The sequence below is a fragment of the Oncorhynchus mykiss genome, chromosome 13 (assembly GCF_057628025.1).
Source record: "Oncorhynchus mykiss isolate SJ-2025 chromosome 13, ASM5762802v1, whole genome shotgun sequence".
Lineage (NCBI taxonomy): Eukaryota > Metazoa > Chordata > Actinopteri > Salmoniformes > Salmonidae > Oncorhynchus > Oncorhynchus mykiss.
In genome coordinates, this window is record NC_143034.1 from 50,228,318 (window position 1) to 50,245,326 (window position 17,009).

The following is a 17,009-nucleotide window of genomic DNA, read 5'->3' on the forward strand; positions in this document are numbered from 1 at the left end:
CTTTCCCCCGCCATTTTTAACCGATTCAAGCTCACTCTATTTATTTCTCTCTCTTAAGACCTCCTCTGCCTCACTTTTTCTCTCCTTATGATAATACTGCACTTCTCCTCACATACATCTTGTTCTTGCCCTCTCGAGGGATGACATTTATCCAGCTGTCACAATCTCCATACAACCAGCACGAACCCCTCGGGATGTAACGCTCAACAGTGCATCCCACTTCTAAAGCAGCTACATCGTCTTGATGTTCCTCTTTATCAATAGCTACAGCGGCTCTTTTTCATTTCTAACTAGCGCGCTTTTCCATCCACCGTCTCCTAGGGCACAAAATGGCGGTTATATTAACTTTTTCTCCTGTGCTTTTGGTGTTCACGTTTTTCTCCTGTTCTGTAAGCTCATCAGGTGAAAACTGTAAGCAATGTAGGAATGTAGCTACATTTGAAATATATATTTTTTATGTTTTCAATTTCTATTATCCAATACTGTAATAATGAATATAGAAGAGGGCATAGTTTAGACTTTATGAAAGGAAACATGACCATCAGAACATTGGAAGGAAGTGCATATAGCTGCAGTTATTTACAGATAAGTCATCAACTGTGTGTAACACTTGCTTATCAGAAACACCATAAGTGCAAGCTTCCAAGGAGCAGAGAGAGCATCGTTTAATTCATGTATTATTCATTGCCATATCTGCTGAGCTCCTTCCACAGCAGGCCACTCTGATGTTATCAAACACAGCCATGTATAGCAGTGGATGGATGCACATGTTCAGTGTAGCCAGTCCCTTGGACACTTGGTAGGCCTTGTACTCCCAGTTGCAGACCGAGCCAAGTTTGCGAACCTTCTGGTAGAAATAGTAGCACTGGAGGAGGTGATAAGGCACAAAGGAAATGGCATACAGTACAACCACTGCAAACACCATCAGGGCCACCTTCCGTTTCTCCAGGGAGGTTATATTCACATTCCTCCACACCACCCTCAACACTGCGCAGTATGATGCAAATGTGACCAGGAAGGGAATAAAACACCCAACCACAGACAGAAAGACTTTGTAAAACAAGTGAGAGTATGCAACTGCATCACTGTTGGGGCAATAGGAGTAGGATACACAACAGGTTTTGTTGCTTCCCTCTGGACATGTGGAGGCAAACTTCAACACAGGAGAGGAGATGGCTGTCACAAAGATCCAGATGGCGACACTAGCAGCCTTGGCTTTGGCGGGGTTCACATGGTTCCGGCTGAAGAAGGGATACACAATGGCCACATAGCGGTTCACACTGATACACATGATGAAGTAGATGCTAACATACAGGTTGCAGGTGAAGAGGAAGCGTTCTATCTTACAGACCGCCACCCCAAACAGCCAGTTCTTGTCCTGCATGTAGTAGACTATGAGCAGGGGCAGGGTGAGGACATAGAGCAGGTCACTGATGGCCAGGTTACAGGACAGCACCACACCAGTGTGCCAGCTGTTCCTATCCCTGGTAGACAGGAGTCTCAGGGCAAACAGGTTACCAACCAACGCCACGCAGAACTCAACACCGTACACTGAAGGCAATAAATGCACCTGGAACTTGTCACCATGACAAGAAGAGTTGTGATCCATCATGTTTGTTGTGTATTGATTTCTGTGGGAGATTAGAAAATAGGAGGGGAAAAGGCTGTGCAAACTGGCTCCCAAAAGTGGTATTTGTTCATCTCTGTGGAAGAAAAAGGATCAAGATATTCATTATATTCTGTTCTGAAGTGGAGAACCATTCTTTTACGCAGTTCATCCTGATCCCCTAAGAGGAACTTTGCATTGTGCCAGCCAATACATCAGTCACAACAGTTCATAACATCAATCAGTATCATTCTGTCGCAATACATGTATTAAATTGTTAGTATTAGTAGTGGTTTAAGATACCTTCAGAGCTGTTGTCTTATCAGAAATATACATCTGTGGTCAAAAATAAATAAAAACACACTGCAGTTCTCCATACTCATTTATGCAATGGATAGCAAATAATAATCTAAAGTACCATGGACCATGGTGGTGTGAATCTTAAACCAACAGAATGTCTGTCCAAAACACCCCACGGAGCCATAAACATGTTAAATATATATTTTGTATCTTTAAGAAAATCCACAAGACCGTTTGACGTCTGTCTACTCAACAGACACAAAAACCCGAAGTATGCACCAGTACTCAAAAACAGGCAGGTCAATTATAAAAAGTCCACATTCACAAAATGTACACTTTACAGATATTTAAATGTATAACGGCAATGACCTCAGAATAAAGCCAGATTAGTACTTACTCATTGACAGATAAGGCTACAGTTCCTGGGGTAGATGTTCACAGAGACCAGTAGAACTTCCTATGATTGGTTCGTTACATGTAAAGATTTAAAGCAGTCACTTCCCTTTTTGACCTTCCGCCACCCTCACAAATCAACCCCTTCGTAGGCATTTTCAAGAAGTGTGACTAACACGGCATGCCCCTTGTTCTATTTGTAGCACAGTACCAAATGAAAATGTCACAACTCAAGTCGCATGCTCACCAGCCTCGGCTCCAGTTAACGCTCACACTTTGAGGTGAAAGCCTGTGGCAGAGACGACACGAGCCAGCCCCAAGAAAAAAACAATTGAGCTGTACTTTGCATCCAGCAATTTATTTGCCAACGCTTATAACATTTATATAAACATGTTCACAAGGTACAAAATTACATCATTGCATTTTCATCCAGTCCTCCAGCTGACTTGTAGCAATAATTAAGTCCTATCATGAAGGAATACATTCCTGTTCATGTTGATCAGAAACTGCAGACCACAATAGTGAGTCAATACTGCCATCTGGTGTTCTACCAGGGTAGAGCGCTCAGCATGCATCAGTCCAGGCTTTCGAAGGGTTATGAAGCTCAGCTCTTCCCCTTCCTCTGTTTGAAGCCCCCCTTCGCCCCTCCCGGACCCTTCTTGAAACCACCAGGACGAGGTTTGCCCTTAAACTTAGAACCCCCATCACCCCCAAATTTCTTTCCCCGCTCAGACTTTCCTCCAAATCTTTTATCCCTATCACCAAATTTCTTCCCTCCAAACTGTTTGCCCCCATCCCCAAATTTCTTTCCTGCAAACGTCTTGCCCCCAGGTGACATCTTTCCAAAAGATTTGCCCCCATCCCCAAATTTCTTTCCCTCTTTCCTGTCCCTGTCACCCTCCATTCGGTCTCTGGGTTTCCCTCCTGGACCAGACCTATGAGGTGACTTGGAACCATATTTGTTTTTTCTGTCGTCACCAGAGAACGGTTTCCTCTTCTTGAAGGGTCCTCCTGAGGGCCTTTCAGGTCTTTGTCTCCTCTTGGCTGCAGGGAACATATCTAGATGGGGGAGGGAGAACAATATAGAATGTGCTTTTGTCGGTCAAAGTAGCACAAAAATATAGTACAACAAAACACAAACTATAGAGACTTGGTTCAGTACTGAAAGAGTACGTACCTTCATCTGGCTCCTCCCCTACAGCCTGTCTGTAGTACTCTGCCTCGTCGTCAGATTCAACAACCGGAGGCCTGTTATCCTGGTTTCCAGGATCCTCCACTTCAGGGTCATGCTCTTCCTCCTCCTGGCGCTTCCTCTTGATGCCTGCCATGCTTCTTTTCCTGACATTACAGAAAAAAAACATCACTGTTCCACTCCAACTCAGTTGGAATGAATAGCAGTTACAATGTGCTATAACGCTCACTTGTTCTCCTCCCGTAACGCTTTCTTTTGGGAAACATCCTGCTCTTGTTTTTTCTTCCGTTCCTGCTTTTCTTTCATCTGCGCCTCTTTTCGGACCAGGATCTCCTGAAGCTCTTCCTCAGTCTTGGCGACTATCAGAAAATACATTGAGGGCCTGTATCAACATTTCACCATGACCAATCAACAGAAACAACCATTCTCGGTGGATGTGTCAGTAAGCGTTTACTTTTATGTTGTTGAAATATCACAGGTAATCATTGTTATCTTTTCATCATGTACATCCCATAGACATCTAAATCAACAGGAAACCGACAGGTGTACTTACTGACTGCATGGTAGAGTATGTTCCCCTCTCCCATTCCCTCCTCGATCTTCACCAGCTGCATGGTGATGCGTGGGCCAATCTGAAGAGAAAACAAACTGACGCTGTAGAAACCTACTAGAACTGTTTACAATGTCACATCAGTAGGATCAACCGCTGAAGGCACCATGGTGATAAATGTCAGGATGTGTCAGTAAGCGTTTACTTTTGTGAAATATCACAGGTAATCATAGATATCTTTTCATCATGTACATCCCACGGACAGAAAATGACAAGACAAACTGATGCTATAAACCTAGCATTTATAGTCACTGCCAACACAGGAGTAGACAATTCTATTGAAACGCTGGTTACAATGTAATATTATTAAGATCAGCCACTAAGTCACCATGGTAATCACCTCAGTCAGTCTCACAGCGCTCTGTTGAGATGCCATGTTACCACGCCCGGAGTAGATCTGTGGCAGTTCCGTTATGTTGTGATCTCCATCTTGCTCTGCTTCACTTTCTGAAAGATTAGCACCCCTGAAAGAAAGTTAGCAGGGTAAGAGAACACATAACAGCTGGCCAAATCAGAATTACTTTGTAGGTCGCTCACATCACAGCCAACAAAGACAAGGAAGTATCACCCAAATAACTTTATGATACAGCTCAAATTCATCAAAGCAATACCGAGAACCCAAACACATGCAGATCAAGTACAGCAGGAGATACTCTGCAGTCTGCTAGGACTACAACAACCAGGGCTCTTACTTCATCAGCAGCTCACTGATGTCCTCAAACTTGCTCATGTTGGGGAACTTTTCCTGCATCAGCTTCTTCACTCCTCTACTCATGCCCACAGGGACTACTTTCAGGCTGCTGCAGAGGGGGACAGGGAGAAGGACATGGTTGAGTGTGATCTGAACCATTTAGTCAGCTACAGGATCCTGCATGATGGGCGCATCAGTGCGTTTACTTTGAATATACATCACTAAACAGTCAATTCACAACGTGTCATCCTCTGAGCCCAAGCAGTCCTCCTATAGAGTAACCAAGCCACCTTGAATTAAAATGAGTGCACAAAACATATTGTATACGTACTAATGGCGAAATTCAATTTCTTGAGACACTGGATCGTAGTTCACCAAAACACATCTCTTTATGGCGTTGAGGGCTACCTACAAGAAGCAAACCTGTTAAAATGCATACTAACCCAATTCTCATCAATATAATAATAAAGGATAAAAGGATTGTGGTATATCAGAAAGCGTTTACTTTTGAGTGATCGTCACAGATAATCAGAAGACTATACTATCATCATATTTCACAAATCCTCAATCCAGCAAAAAATCCAGGTATTGCTGCCTTTGACATACCTTGTGCACATTGATGGAAGGGAACATGTTTTGGAACATGGTGGCCATAAGTTTGACATGCATGCCCTCCGAGCCAAAGTTATTGAGGACCAGCAGTGCATGATGTGTGAACTGCTGTTCATGCATTCTGTGCCTCTTCAGTGACGAGACCACATCTTTAATAAGGGAGTACTGAAAATGAGAAAGACCATATTCAGGAAAAGCAATTGAAGCCCAAAACCCTATATTTGCTTGTTTCTAGTATTGGGGCTCATCAGTGCGTTTACTTTGAACATATATCACCAAACAGTCACGTCAAAATCTGTCATCCTTTGAGCCCATTTCTCCCAGTAAGTCATTTGGGTTTGTGTACTCACTTTGGTCACCCGGAAATGGAGCATAGGGCCTTTGGGCAGCCGAGCAAGCCTCTGGAAGAAAGAAAAAAAATCTCAAACACTCACTCATTTACCATTAGGACCTGGGAAACAGCACAACTGTAGATATTGATGCATCAGTGATAAAACATCTTAATCATGAATTCAGATATTCTCATAACTCAATCATCTGCATCAGCAATTGGATAACCAAGGAGGTGGCTGACGCAGCATATACTCCATTGATCAATAGTGATAAATCATAAAGATATTCCCTTTGAAAGGCCAAGGGTTTACAGAGCAGCTGTAAAAATAGGGACTGTGTCTACTGTTAAAGCCCCTCATAGTACAGTAAAGCAACATGAGTGTATTCATTACTCCGATTCTGTTGCAAAATAGTTTACTCCAAACATAAAAAAATAAAAAGTACCTCAGACAAAAAAACAAGAGTTTCTACTGGACAAATTCAAGTATGTCCCTCCCAGTTTAGTTTGGTTCTTAAACAGTCAAACGGTTTCAGAGATTAATACACCCTTGGAGTTGGCAGACTTATTTACCATGTTGACACTACTGGGCGTCTTGGTGAAGATCATGAAGTGTGTCACTCCCAGTGGTCCAGCTACAGCCACAAAGTCCTTCAGCACATTCTTCTTCCTCACCTGTCAATCACACGCAGGCAAGCCATCAAATCCATTATGAGCACATGTATGTACAGGCTCAGAGCAGTGCAAGATCACAGAATTATGATTCGTTTCATAAATTCACAAAATATATTAAGTAACAACATCTGGATTGCAGTAACTTCACTCTGATTCAAGTCCGTTATAAATACTAGTTTAGCGTTTCATGACATGAACAAACGGACCTTAAGGGATTCTGCAGTGAAGGGCTCCATGACCCGCCGCATGTCCTCAACTAGCTGACCGACATTCTTGCCGACTTGGCCACGGTGAAACACGAAGGAGTGAGGGACCGCACCGAACACCTCTTCCGCCACATGGTTCGCACTCAAACGTGACTTCTTCTGGTTTTTGGTCTGAAATTGAATTAACACGTTAGTTTTGCTGGCCAATATACTTTTCTACGTTACGAGCTAACGCAGGTACTGTAGCCGTTGTGGATGTAATCAGTTACAAATATTTTAATCATTGTTCAGATATTCTCATAAAAACATCATTTTATCCACCTAGCTACACGTCCACATGCCGATGAGACGACCTCCAATATAATTACAATAATCTGAATCGTGTCAATAACTAGATACTATAGCTAACGTTAGCCAACAACTACTTAACCGCTTACCTTGGACTTCCCCATACTGGCAGTTTAAGTTTGACAAAATACTATTATAAAACGTCGTTGATGAACCTAGCTATGTAAAAATCGAGCATTATCTGCTATGCCTCTCCGTGTCCTCCATTTCAATCAGATACTGCTTTTCAACCACGTGGATCTCACTGCGCCGGCGCGGTGTCACATTGAAAAACGTTCGTCTTATTCAAATGCCCAACCAAACTTTTGTTCTCACCTCCCAGCATGTGTATTTGGCAACCAACCTGGTGTTGCTAGAGGAATTTAAAGAACATTTGCAATATGAAGTATAAAAGGTAAAACTTAATACTAAGGGGTCCTTATTACAGTGTAATTACATGTAACAGGTGTCGTAGTTAATTATAATAACTCAGTTACATTGTAATAACATGTAACTGGTGGTAATTGCAGTCTGTAATTACAGAGGTGTAACAACAAATGCTTGTACCATGTTTGTTACAAAGGGACAAGTTTCCACTAAATGTACTAATTTAGTGTTTAAATTCACCAATTTAGTGTTTAGTTTCTTCTCAGCTGCATCTGATTCAGTAATAACTGTCACAAGATTGTAATCTCTTGTGGACAGATACACTGGGTTTCCGAGATTACAACGGTTGGAGGCTCAATAGGCTCTAACTACCAACCCTTCAATCTGGATCAGGACGGTCAGAACTGGGAAGACTAGCAAAAACTAGAGCACGGTAATATGCTGGTAGGACTTGATGGGACAAGACGAACTGACAACAGACAAACAGAAAACACAGGTATAAATACACAGAAGATAATAAGGGACAAATGGGAGACACCTGGTAGGGGGTGGAAACAAGCACAAGATAGGTGAAACAGATCAGGGTGTGACAGCTATATATAAATCAACCTCACTGACTGGGGTCTACCATACGGGTGTCGTCCCAGATTATAATACAAAAATAATATATAATTAATGTTTACGCTACCCATTATGAAAACCCGAATCTCCTTGCCATTCAAGTAAGAAGATAAACCCACAAGTACACCACAGAATAACACAATCCAATTACTAGGTGTTAGACAGTATTTAGCTAGTTGAAATTAAGTGTATCTTTAGCAGGGGTGTAAAGTACTTATGTAAAAATACTTTCAAGTGCTACTACTGGTGGTATCTGTACTTTACTTTACTATTTATATTTTTATTACTTTTACTTTACTACATTCTTAAAGAAAATAATGTACTTTTTACTCCATACATTTTCCCTGACACCCAAAAGTACTCATTACATTTTGAATGCTTAGCAGGACAGGAAAATAGTCCAATTCACACACTTGTAAAGAGAACATCCCTGGCTATCCCTACTGCCTCTGATCAGGCGGACTTACTAAACACAAAGGCTTCATTTGTAAAAAAAAGTCTGAGTGTTGGAATGTGTCCCTGGCTATCCGTACATAAAAAAAAACAAGACAATGTTGTTTGTTCTCACCTCCCAGCATGTGTATTTGGCAACCAACCTGGTGTTGCTAGAGGAATTTAAAGAACATTTGCAATATGAAGTATAAAAGGTAAAACTTAATACTAAGGGGTCCTTATTACAGTGTAATTACATGTAACAGGTGTCGTAGTTAATTATAATAACTCAGTTACATTGTAATAACATGTAACATGTAATATCTGTATAAGTACAATGTAATTACTATGCGTTACACAGGATTTAGCCAGTTAAAATTAAGTGTATCTTAAGGTGTACTTACTTTTAATTATGGTGTACCTACAAAGTACGTTACCCATTCTGACAATCTAATCGTTACCCAAGTGGGACAATAAACACACTAATACACCACAGAGTATAACTATATCTGTAATATCTGCATAAGTACAAGGTTGTTGCTATTTGTTACACAGGATTGAGCTTTTGAAAGTGATGTGTAACTTTATAGTTACCTATGAGCAATTTCGATATTACGTATTACTCATTACCAAGTGAAAATACCTACAAACAAAAGATGAGCTTCTACTTTGGTCAACTTTATTGCAACATGTAAAATAAACTTACATTTCTTACAAAATAATAAGGATTTCTATTGTTAGATTCATAATTTGATTAATTATATTAAACAAAGATATAGGCCTACTCAATAACGTAAAGATAACTATTCTAGTGGTGACTCAAATCACATTTTATTGGACGCATACACATACACTATACACTACCATTCAAAGTTTGGGGTCACTTAAAAATGTCCTTGTTTTTGAAAGAAAAGCACATTTTTTGTCCATTACAATAACATAAAATTTATCAGAAATACAGTGTAGACATTGTTAATGTTGTAAATGACTACTGTAGCTGGAAATGGAAGATTTTTTAATGGAATATCTACATAGGTGTACAGAGGCCCATTATCAGTAACCATCACTCCTGTGTTCCAATGGTACGTTGTGTTAGCTTCATTAAATAGTACCCGCAAAACACCAGTCTCAACGTCAACAGTGAAGAGGCAACTCCAGGATACTGGCCTTCTAGGCAGAGTTGCAAAGAAAAAGCCATATCTCAGACTGGCCAATAAAAATAAAAGATTAAGATGGGTAAAAGAACACAGACACTGGACAGAGGAACTCTGCCTAGAAGGCCAGCATCCCGGAGTCGCCTCTTCACTGTTGACGTTGAGACTGGTGTTTTGCGGGTACTATATAATGAAGTTGCCAGTTGAGGACTTGTGAGGCGTCTGTTTCTCAAACTAGACACTCTAATGTACTTGTCCTCTTGCTCAGTTGTGCACTGGGGTCTCGCACTCCTCTTTCTATTCTGGTTAAGGCCAGTTTGCGCTGTTCTGTGAAGGGAGTGGTACACAGCGTTGTACGAGATTTTCTGTTTCTTGACAATTTCATGCATGGAATAGCCTTCATTTCTCAGAACAATAATAGACTGACGAGTTTCAGAAGAAAGTTCTTTGTTTCTGGACATTTTTAGCCTGTAATCGAACCCACAAATGCTGATGCATCAGATACTCAACAAGTCTAACATGTGGAGACCATTCGTTCACCTACTCTGCGTCTCACAAAGACACGGCGGTTGAAACCAAACATTTCCAATTTGGACTCATCAGACCAAAGGACAGATTTCCACCGGTCTAATGTCCATTGTTCGTGTTTCTTGGCCAAAGCAAGTCTCTTCTTATTATTGGTGTTTTTTAGTAGTGGTTTCTTTGCAGCAATTCGACCATGAAGACCTGATTCACGCTGTCTCCTCTGAACAGTTGATGTTGAGATGTGTCTGTTACTTGAACTCTGTGAAGCATTTATTTGGGCTGCAATTTCTGAGGCTAGTAACTCTAATGAACTTATCCTCTGTAGCTGAGGTAATTTTGGGTCTTCCTTTCCTATGGCGGTCTTCATGAGAGCCATTTTTCTTGATGATCTTCTTGGCCTTCCTGTGACACCGGGTACTGTAGATATCCTGGAGGGCAGGCAGTGTGCCCACGGTGATGCGTTGGGCATACTGCACCACCTTCTGGTGACTGGAGAGCCCTGTGGTTGCGGACGGTGGAGTTGCCATACCAGGCGGTGATATAGCCCGACAGGATGCTCTCAATGGTTCATCTGTAAAAGTTTGTGAGGGTCTTAGGGGCCAAGACACATATATTCAGCCTCCTGAGGTTGAAGATGTGCTGTTGCACCTTCTTCGCCACACTGTCTGTGTGGGTGGACCATTTCAGATTGTCAGTGATGTGTACACCGAGGAACTTGAAGCTTTTCACCTTCTCCACTGCGTCCCCGTCGATGTGGATGGGGGCGTGCTCACTCTGCTGTCTCCTGAAGTCCACGATCAGCTCCTTCATTTTGTTGACATTGTGGGAGAGGTCATTTTCCTGGCACCAATCCTCCAGGGCCCTAACCTCCTCCATGTAGGCTGTCTCGTCGTTGTTGGTAATCAGGCCTACTACTGTTGTGTAGTCTGCAAACTTGATGATTGAGTTGGAGACATGCAGGAAGGAGCTGACTCAGATTTTTCACTAGAAAATGAATGCCAAACAGAAAACATTGATTACAAGTTTAACAAACCATACAACTCTGACAATTTTGAACAATTTCTTTGAACAAATATCTGCTCTGAATGAAGATTCAAAGATGTCTGCAGGAAGAATGGGAGGTCAGGAAAAACAAACAGCACATCCTCATTTAAGTAGTCTTTACCAAGTCGTGTATGTTTCCTGGGGCAGGAGGTAGAGTGTGGCTTCAGCGATGGCATTCAATAGTGAGTCCGATAGTGAAAGTGCTGTAGATACTAATGGGTATGCCTATCCAAGATTGAGGATGATGGATGAAGATGTCGCGTTTGAATCTGATGACGCCGGCAACAATGGGAAAGAAGTTGATGAGAATATTGGATTGACTACTGTCGCTAAAGGTCGGATAAAGAAAGCAACATTTACAGTTAAGATGCCGTCTAGTAGGCCTACTGCTCATCCCACCACTCTCTTTATGGATAAGAATATGATCATCTTCATGGTGATGTATATACAGTGGGGCTAAAAAGTATTTAGTCAGCCACCAATTGTGCAACTTCTCCCACTTAAAAAGATGAGAGAGGCCTGTAATTTTCATCATAGGTACACTTCAACTATGACAGACAAAATGAGAAAAAAAATCCAGATAATCACATTGTAGGATTTTTAATTAATTTATTTGCAAGTTATGGTGGAAAATAAGTATTTGGTCACCTACAAACAAGCAACATTTCTGGCTCTCACAGACCTGTAACTTCTTCTTTAAGAGGCTCCTCTGTCCTCCACTCGTTACCGGTATTAATGGCACCTGTTTGAACTTGTTATCAGTACAAAAGACACCTGTCCACAACCTCAAACAGTCACACTCCAAACTCCACTATGGCCAAGACCAAAGAGCTGTCAAACAAAATTGTAGACCTGCACCAGGCTGGGAAGACTGAATCTGCAATAGGTAAGCAGCTTGGTTTGAAGAAATCAACTGTGGGAGCAATTATTAGGAAATGGAAGACATAGAAGACCACTGATAATCTCCCTCGATCTGGGGCTCCACGCAAGATCTCACCCCGTGGGGTCAAAATGATCACAAGAACGGTGAGCAAAATAGAGCTGGGACCAAAGTAACAAAGCCTACCATCAGCAAGGGCATTGAAGATGAAACGTGGCTGGGTCTTTCAACATGACAATGATCCCAAACACACCACCCGGGCAACGAAGGAGTGGCTTCGTAAGAAGCATTTCAAGGTCCTGGAGTGGCCAGTCTCCAGATCTCAATCCCATAGAAAATCTTTGGAGGGAGTTGAAAGTCCGTGTTGCCCAGCAACAGCCCCAAAACATCACTGCTCTAGAGGAGATCTGCATGGAGGAATGGGCCAAAATACCAGCAACAGTGTGTGAAAACCTTGTGAAGACTTACAGAAAATGTTTGACCTCTGTCATTGCCAACAAAGGGTATATAACAAAGTATTGAGATAAACTTTTGTTATTGACCAAATACTTATTTTCCACCATAATTTGCAAATAAATTCATTAAAAAATCCTACAATGTGATTTTCTGGATTTTTTTTCTCATTTTGTCTGTCATAGTTGAAGTGTACCTATGATGAAAATTGCAGGTCTCTCATATTTTTAAGTGGGAGAAGTTGCACAATTGGTGGCTGACTAAATACTTTTTTGCCCTACTGTAAATGAATAGAGGATATATCACCATAAAGGTAGAAATATTACTTTTCCTTTGTCACGTTCTGACCTTTATTTCCTTTGTTTTGTATTTATTTAGTATGGTCAGGGCGTGAGTTGGGTGGGCAGTCTGTTTGTTTTTCTAGGTTTTGGGTATTTCTATGTTTCGGCCTAGAATGGTTCTCAATCAGAGGCAGGTGTCAGTAGTTGTCTCTGATTGAGAATCATACTTAGGTAGCCTGGGTTTCACTGTGTGTTTGTGGGTGATTGTTCCTGTCTCTGTGTTTGAACCAGATAGGGCTGTTTAGGTTTTCGCACATTTATTGTTTTATTAGTTATTTCATGTATAGTGTCTTTATGAATTAAAGAACATGAATAACCACCACGCTGCTTTTTGGTCCGCCTCTACTTCACAACAAGAGAACCGTTACAGAATCACCCACCACAACAGGACCAAGTGGCGTGGTAACAGGCAACAGCAGCGAAAAGAGGAATGGACATGGGAGGATGAGTTGGATGGTAAAGGACCCTGGGCACAGCCTGGAGAATATCCCCGCCCTAAAGAAGAGCTGGAGGTGGCGAAGGCGGAGAGGCACTGGTATGAGGAGGCAGCACGGCAGCGTGGATGGAAGCCCGAGAGTCAGCCCCAAAAATTTATTGGGGGGGGCACACAGGAAGTGTGGTGAAGCCAGGTAGGAGACCTGCGCCAACTTCCTGTGCTTACCGGGGGGCTGGAGAGACCGGGCAGGCACCGTGTTATGCTGTGAAGCGCACGGTGTCCCCAGTGCGGGTGCATAGCCCGGTGCGGTATATTCCAGCTCCGCGTATCGGCCGGGCTAGAGTGGGCATCGAGCCAAGTGCCATGAAGCCGGCTCTACGCATCTGGTCTCCAGTGCGTCTCCTTGGGCCGGCTTACATGGCACCAGCCTTGCGCACGGTGTCCCCTGTTCGCCAGCCTTCCTCCTCTCCAGCGCAGCCGGAGTCTCCCGCCTGTTCGGCGCTACCAGAGCTCCCGCCCCTCAGTCCAGAGGCGCCAGAGCTACTCAGTCCAGCGTTGCCGGAGCCTCCCGTCTGCCCAGTGCCGCCTGAGCCACCCGTCTGCCCAGTGCCGCCTGAGCCACCCGTCTGCCCAGTGCCGCCTGAGCCACCCGTCTGCCCAGTGCCGCCTGAGCCACCCGTCTGCCCAGTGCCGCCTGAGCCACCCGTCTGCCCAGTGCCGCCTGAGCCACCCGTCTGCCCAGTGCCGCCTGAGCCACCCGTCTGCCCAGTGCCGCCTGAGCCACCCGTCTGCCCAGTGCCGCCTGAGCCACCCGTCTGCCCAGTGCCGCCTGAGCCACCCGTCTGCCCAGTGCCGCCTGAGCCACCCGTCTGCCCAGTGCCGCCTGAGCCACCCGTCTGCCCAGTGCCGCCAGTGCCGCCAGTTAGCCAGGGGCCGCCGGTGCCGCCAGTTAGCCAGGGGCCGCCGGTGCCGCCAGTCAGCCAGGGGCCGCCGGTGCCGCCAGTCAGCCAGGGGCCGCCGGTACCGCCAGTCAGCCCAGAGGCGCCGGTACCGCCAGTCAGCCCAGAGGCGCCAGAGCCCCTAGTCAGCCCAGAGGCGCCAGAGCCCCTAGTCAGCCCAGAGGCGCCAGAGCCCCTAGTCAGCCCAGAGGCGCCAGAGCCCCTAGTCAGCCCAGAGGCGCCAGAGCCCCTAGTCAGCCCAGAGGCGCCAGAGCCCCTAGTCAGCCCAGAGGCGCCAGAGCCCCTCTGTCCCGAGCAGCCGCCCCTCTGTCCCGAGCAGCTGCACCTCTGTCCCGAGCTGCCCCTCTGTCCAGTGGGGTCATTGAGAGGGGTTGCCATGGTTAGAGATCCACGGAGGCGGACAATGAGGCGGACTAAGACAATAGTGAAGTGGGGTCCGCGTCCTGCGCCAGAGCCGCCACCGCGGACAGACGCCCACCCAGACCCTCCCCTATAGGTCAAGGTTTTGCGGCCGGCATCATGAAGAACAAGGAACACACCAGGCAGGTCCGAGATACTGTTGTGAAGAAGTTTAAAGCCGGATTTGGATACAAAAAGATTTCCCAAGCTTTAAACATCTCAAAGGAGCACTGTGCAAGCGATAATATTGAAATGGAAGGAGTATCAGACCACTGTAAATCTACCAAGACCTGGCCGTCCCTCTAAACTTTCAGCTCATACAAGGAGAAGACTGATCAGAGATGCAGCCAAGAGGCCCATGATCACTCTGGATGAACTGCAGAGATCTACAGCTGAGGTGGGAGACTCTGTCCATAGGACAACAATCAGTCGTATATTGCACAAATCTGGCCTTTATGGAAGAGTGGCAAGAAGAAAGCCATTTCTTAAAGATATCCATAAAAAGTGTAGTTTAAAGTTTGCCACAAGCCACCTGGGAGACACACCAAACATGTGGAAGAAGGTGCTCTGGTCAGATGAAACCAAAATGTAACTTTTTGGCAACAATGCAAAACGTTATGTTTGGCGTAAAAGCAACACAGCTGAACACACCATCCCCACTGTCAAACATGGTGGTGGCAGCATCATGGTTTGGGCCTGCTTTTCTTCAGCAGGGACAGGGAAGATGGTTAAAATCTATGGGAAGATGGATGGAGCCAAATACAGGACCATTCTGGAAGAAAACCTGATGGAGTCTGCAAAAGACCTGAGACTGGGACGGAGATTTGTCTTCCAACAAGACAATGATCCAAAACATAAAGCAAAATCTACAATGGAATGGTTCAAAAATGAACATATCCAGGTGTTAGAATGGCCAAGTCAAAGTCCAGATCTGAATCCAATCGAGAATCTGTGGAAAGAACTGAAAACTGCTGTTCACAAATGCTCTCCATCCAACCTCACTGAACTCGAGCTGTTTTGCAAGGAGGAATGGGAAAAAATGTCAGTCTCTCGATGTGCAAAACTGATAGAGACATACCCCAAGCGACTTACAGCTGTAATCGCAGCAAAAGGTGGCGCTACAAAGTATTAACTTAAGGGGGCTGAATAATTTTGCACGCCCAATTTTTCAGTTTTTGATTTGTTAAAAAAGTTTGAAATATCCAATAAATGTCGTTCCACTTCATGATTGTGTCCCACTTGTTGATTCTTCACAAAAAAATACAGTTTTATATCTTTATGTTTGAAGCCTGAAATGTGGCAAAAGGTCGCAAAGTTCAAGGGGGCCGAATACTTTCGCAAGGCACTGTATATTTTTATTACTTTTACTTTACTACATTCTTAAAGAAAATAATGTACTTTTTACTCCATACATTTTCCCTGACACCCAAAAATACTCATTACATTTTGAATGCTTAGCAGGACAGGAAAATAGTCCAATTCACACACTTGTAAAGAGAACATCCCTGGCTATCCCTACTGCCTCTGATCAGGCGGACTTACTAAACACAAATGCTTAATTTGTAAAAAAATCCGTACATAAAAAAACAAGACAATGGTGCCGTGTGGTTTGCTTAATATAAGGAATTTGAAATTATTCATACTTTTACTTTTACTTTTGATACTTAAGTATATTTAAAACCAAATACTTCTAGACTTTTACTCAAGTAGTATTTTACTGGCTGACTTTCACTTTTACTTGAGTCATTTCTATTAAGATATCTTTACTTTTACTCAAGTATAACAATTGGCTACTTTTTCCACCACTGATCTTGAGGGGTACTTACTTGTAATTAATGTGTACTTATATAGTACGTTACCCATCCTGACAACCTGGACCAATTTTAAAGCTTCTGGAAGCACCATCCAAGTGAAAAAATGAACACACTAGTACTCCACAGAGTACATGTAATATCTGTATAAGTACAATGTAATTACTATGCGTTACACAGGATTTAGCCAGTTAAAATTAAGTGTATCTTAAGGTGTACTTACTTTTAATTATGGTGTACCTACAAAGTACGTTACCCATTCTGACAATCTAATCGTTACCCAAGTGGGACAATAAACACACTAATACACCACAGAGTATAACTATATCTGTAATATCTGCATAAGTACAAGGTTGTTGCTATTTGTTACACAGGATTGAGCTTTTGAAAGTGATGTGTAACTTTATAGTTACCTATGAGCAATTTCGATATTACGTATTACTCATTACCAAGTGAAAATACCTACAAACAAAAGATGAGCTTCTACTTTGGTCAACTTTATTGCAACATGTAAAATAAACTTACATTTCTTACAAAATAATAAGGATTTCTATTGTTAGATTCATAATTTGATTAATTATATTAAACAAAGATATAGGCCTACTCAATAACGTAAAGATAACT

At 43.3% G+C, this 17,009-nt stretch overlaps 2 protein-coding genes across 2 annotated transcripts; both read right to left on the bottom strand.

Annotated features, from left to right (window-relative positions):
- Nucleotides 1–507: 507 nt before the first annotated feature.
- Nucleotides 508–2,577, bottom strand: LOC118938291 (P2Y purinoceptor 11). Its single transcript, XM_036941092.2, has 2 exons — nucleotides 2,304–2,577; nucleotides 508–1,703 (listed from the first exon to the last, which is right to left on the bottom strand). The coding sequence occupies exon 2, from the start codon at nucleotides 1,610–1,612 to the stop codon at nucleotides 671–673; it is 942 nt and encodes a 313-aa protein (XP_036796987.2). The 5' UTR covers nucleotides 1,613–1,703; nucleotides 2,304–2,577; the 3' UTR covers nucleotides 508–670.
- Nucleotides 2,578–2,641: 64 nt separating this feature from the next.
- ppan (peter pan homolog) lies at nucleotides 2,642–7,308 on the bottom strand. Its single transcript, XM_021556239.3, has 12 exons — nucleotides 7,054–7,308; nucleotides 6,617–6,787; nucleotides 6,309–6,410; nucleotides 5,755–5,805; nucleotides 5,399–5,569; nucleotides 5,124–5,200; nucleotides 4,794–4,901; nucleotides 4,442–4,565; nucleotides 4,045–4,123; nucleotides 3,721–3,850; nucleotides 3,477–3,637; nucleotides 2,642–3,358 (listed from the first exon to the last, which is right to left on the bottom strand). Exons 1-12 carry the CDS (start codon nucleotides 7,066–7,068, stop codon nucleotides 2,904–2,906), a joined length of 1,644 nt encoding a protein of 547 aa, XP_021411914.3. The 5' UTR covers nucleotides 7,069–7,308; the 3' UTR covers nucleotides 2,642–2,903.
- Between the last annotated feature and the right edge of the window lie 9,701 nt (nucleotides 7,309–17,009).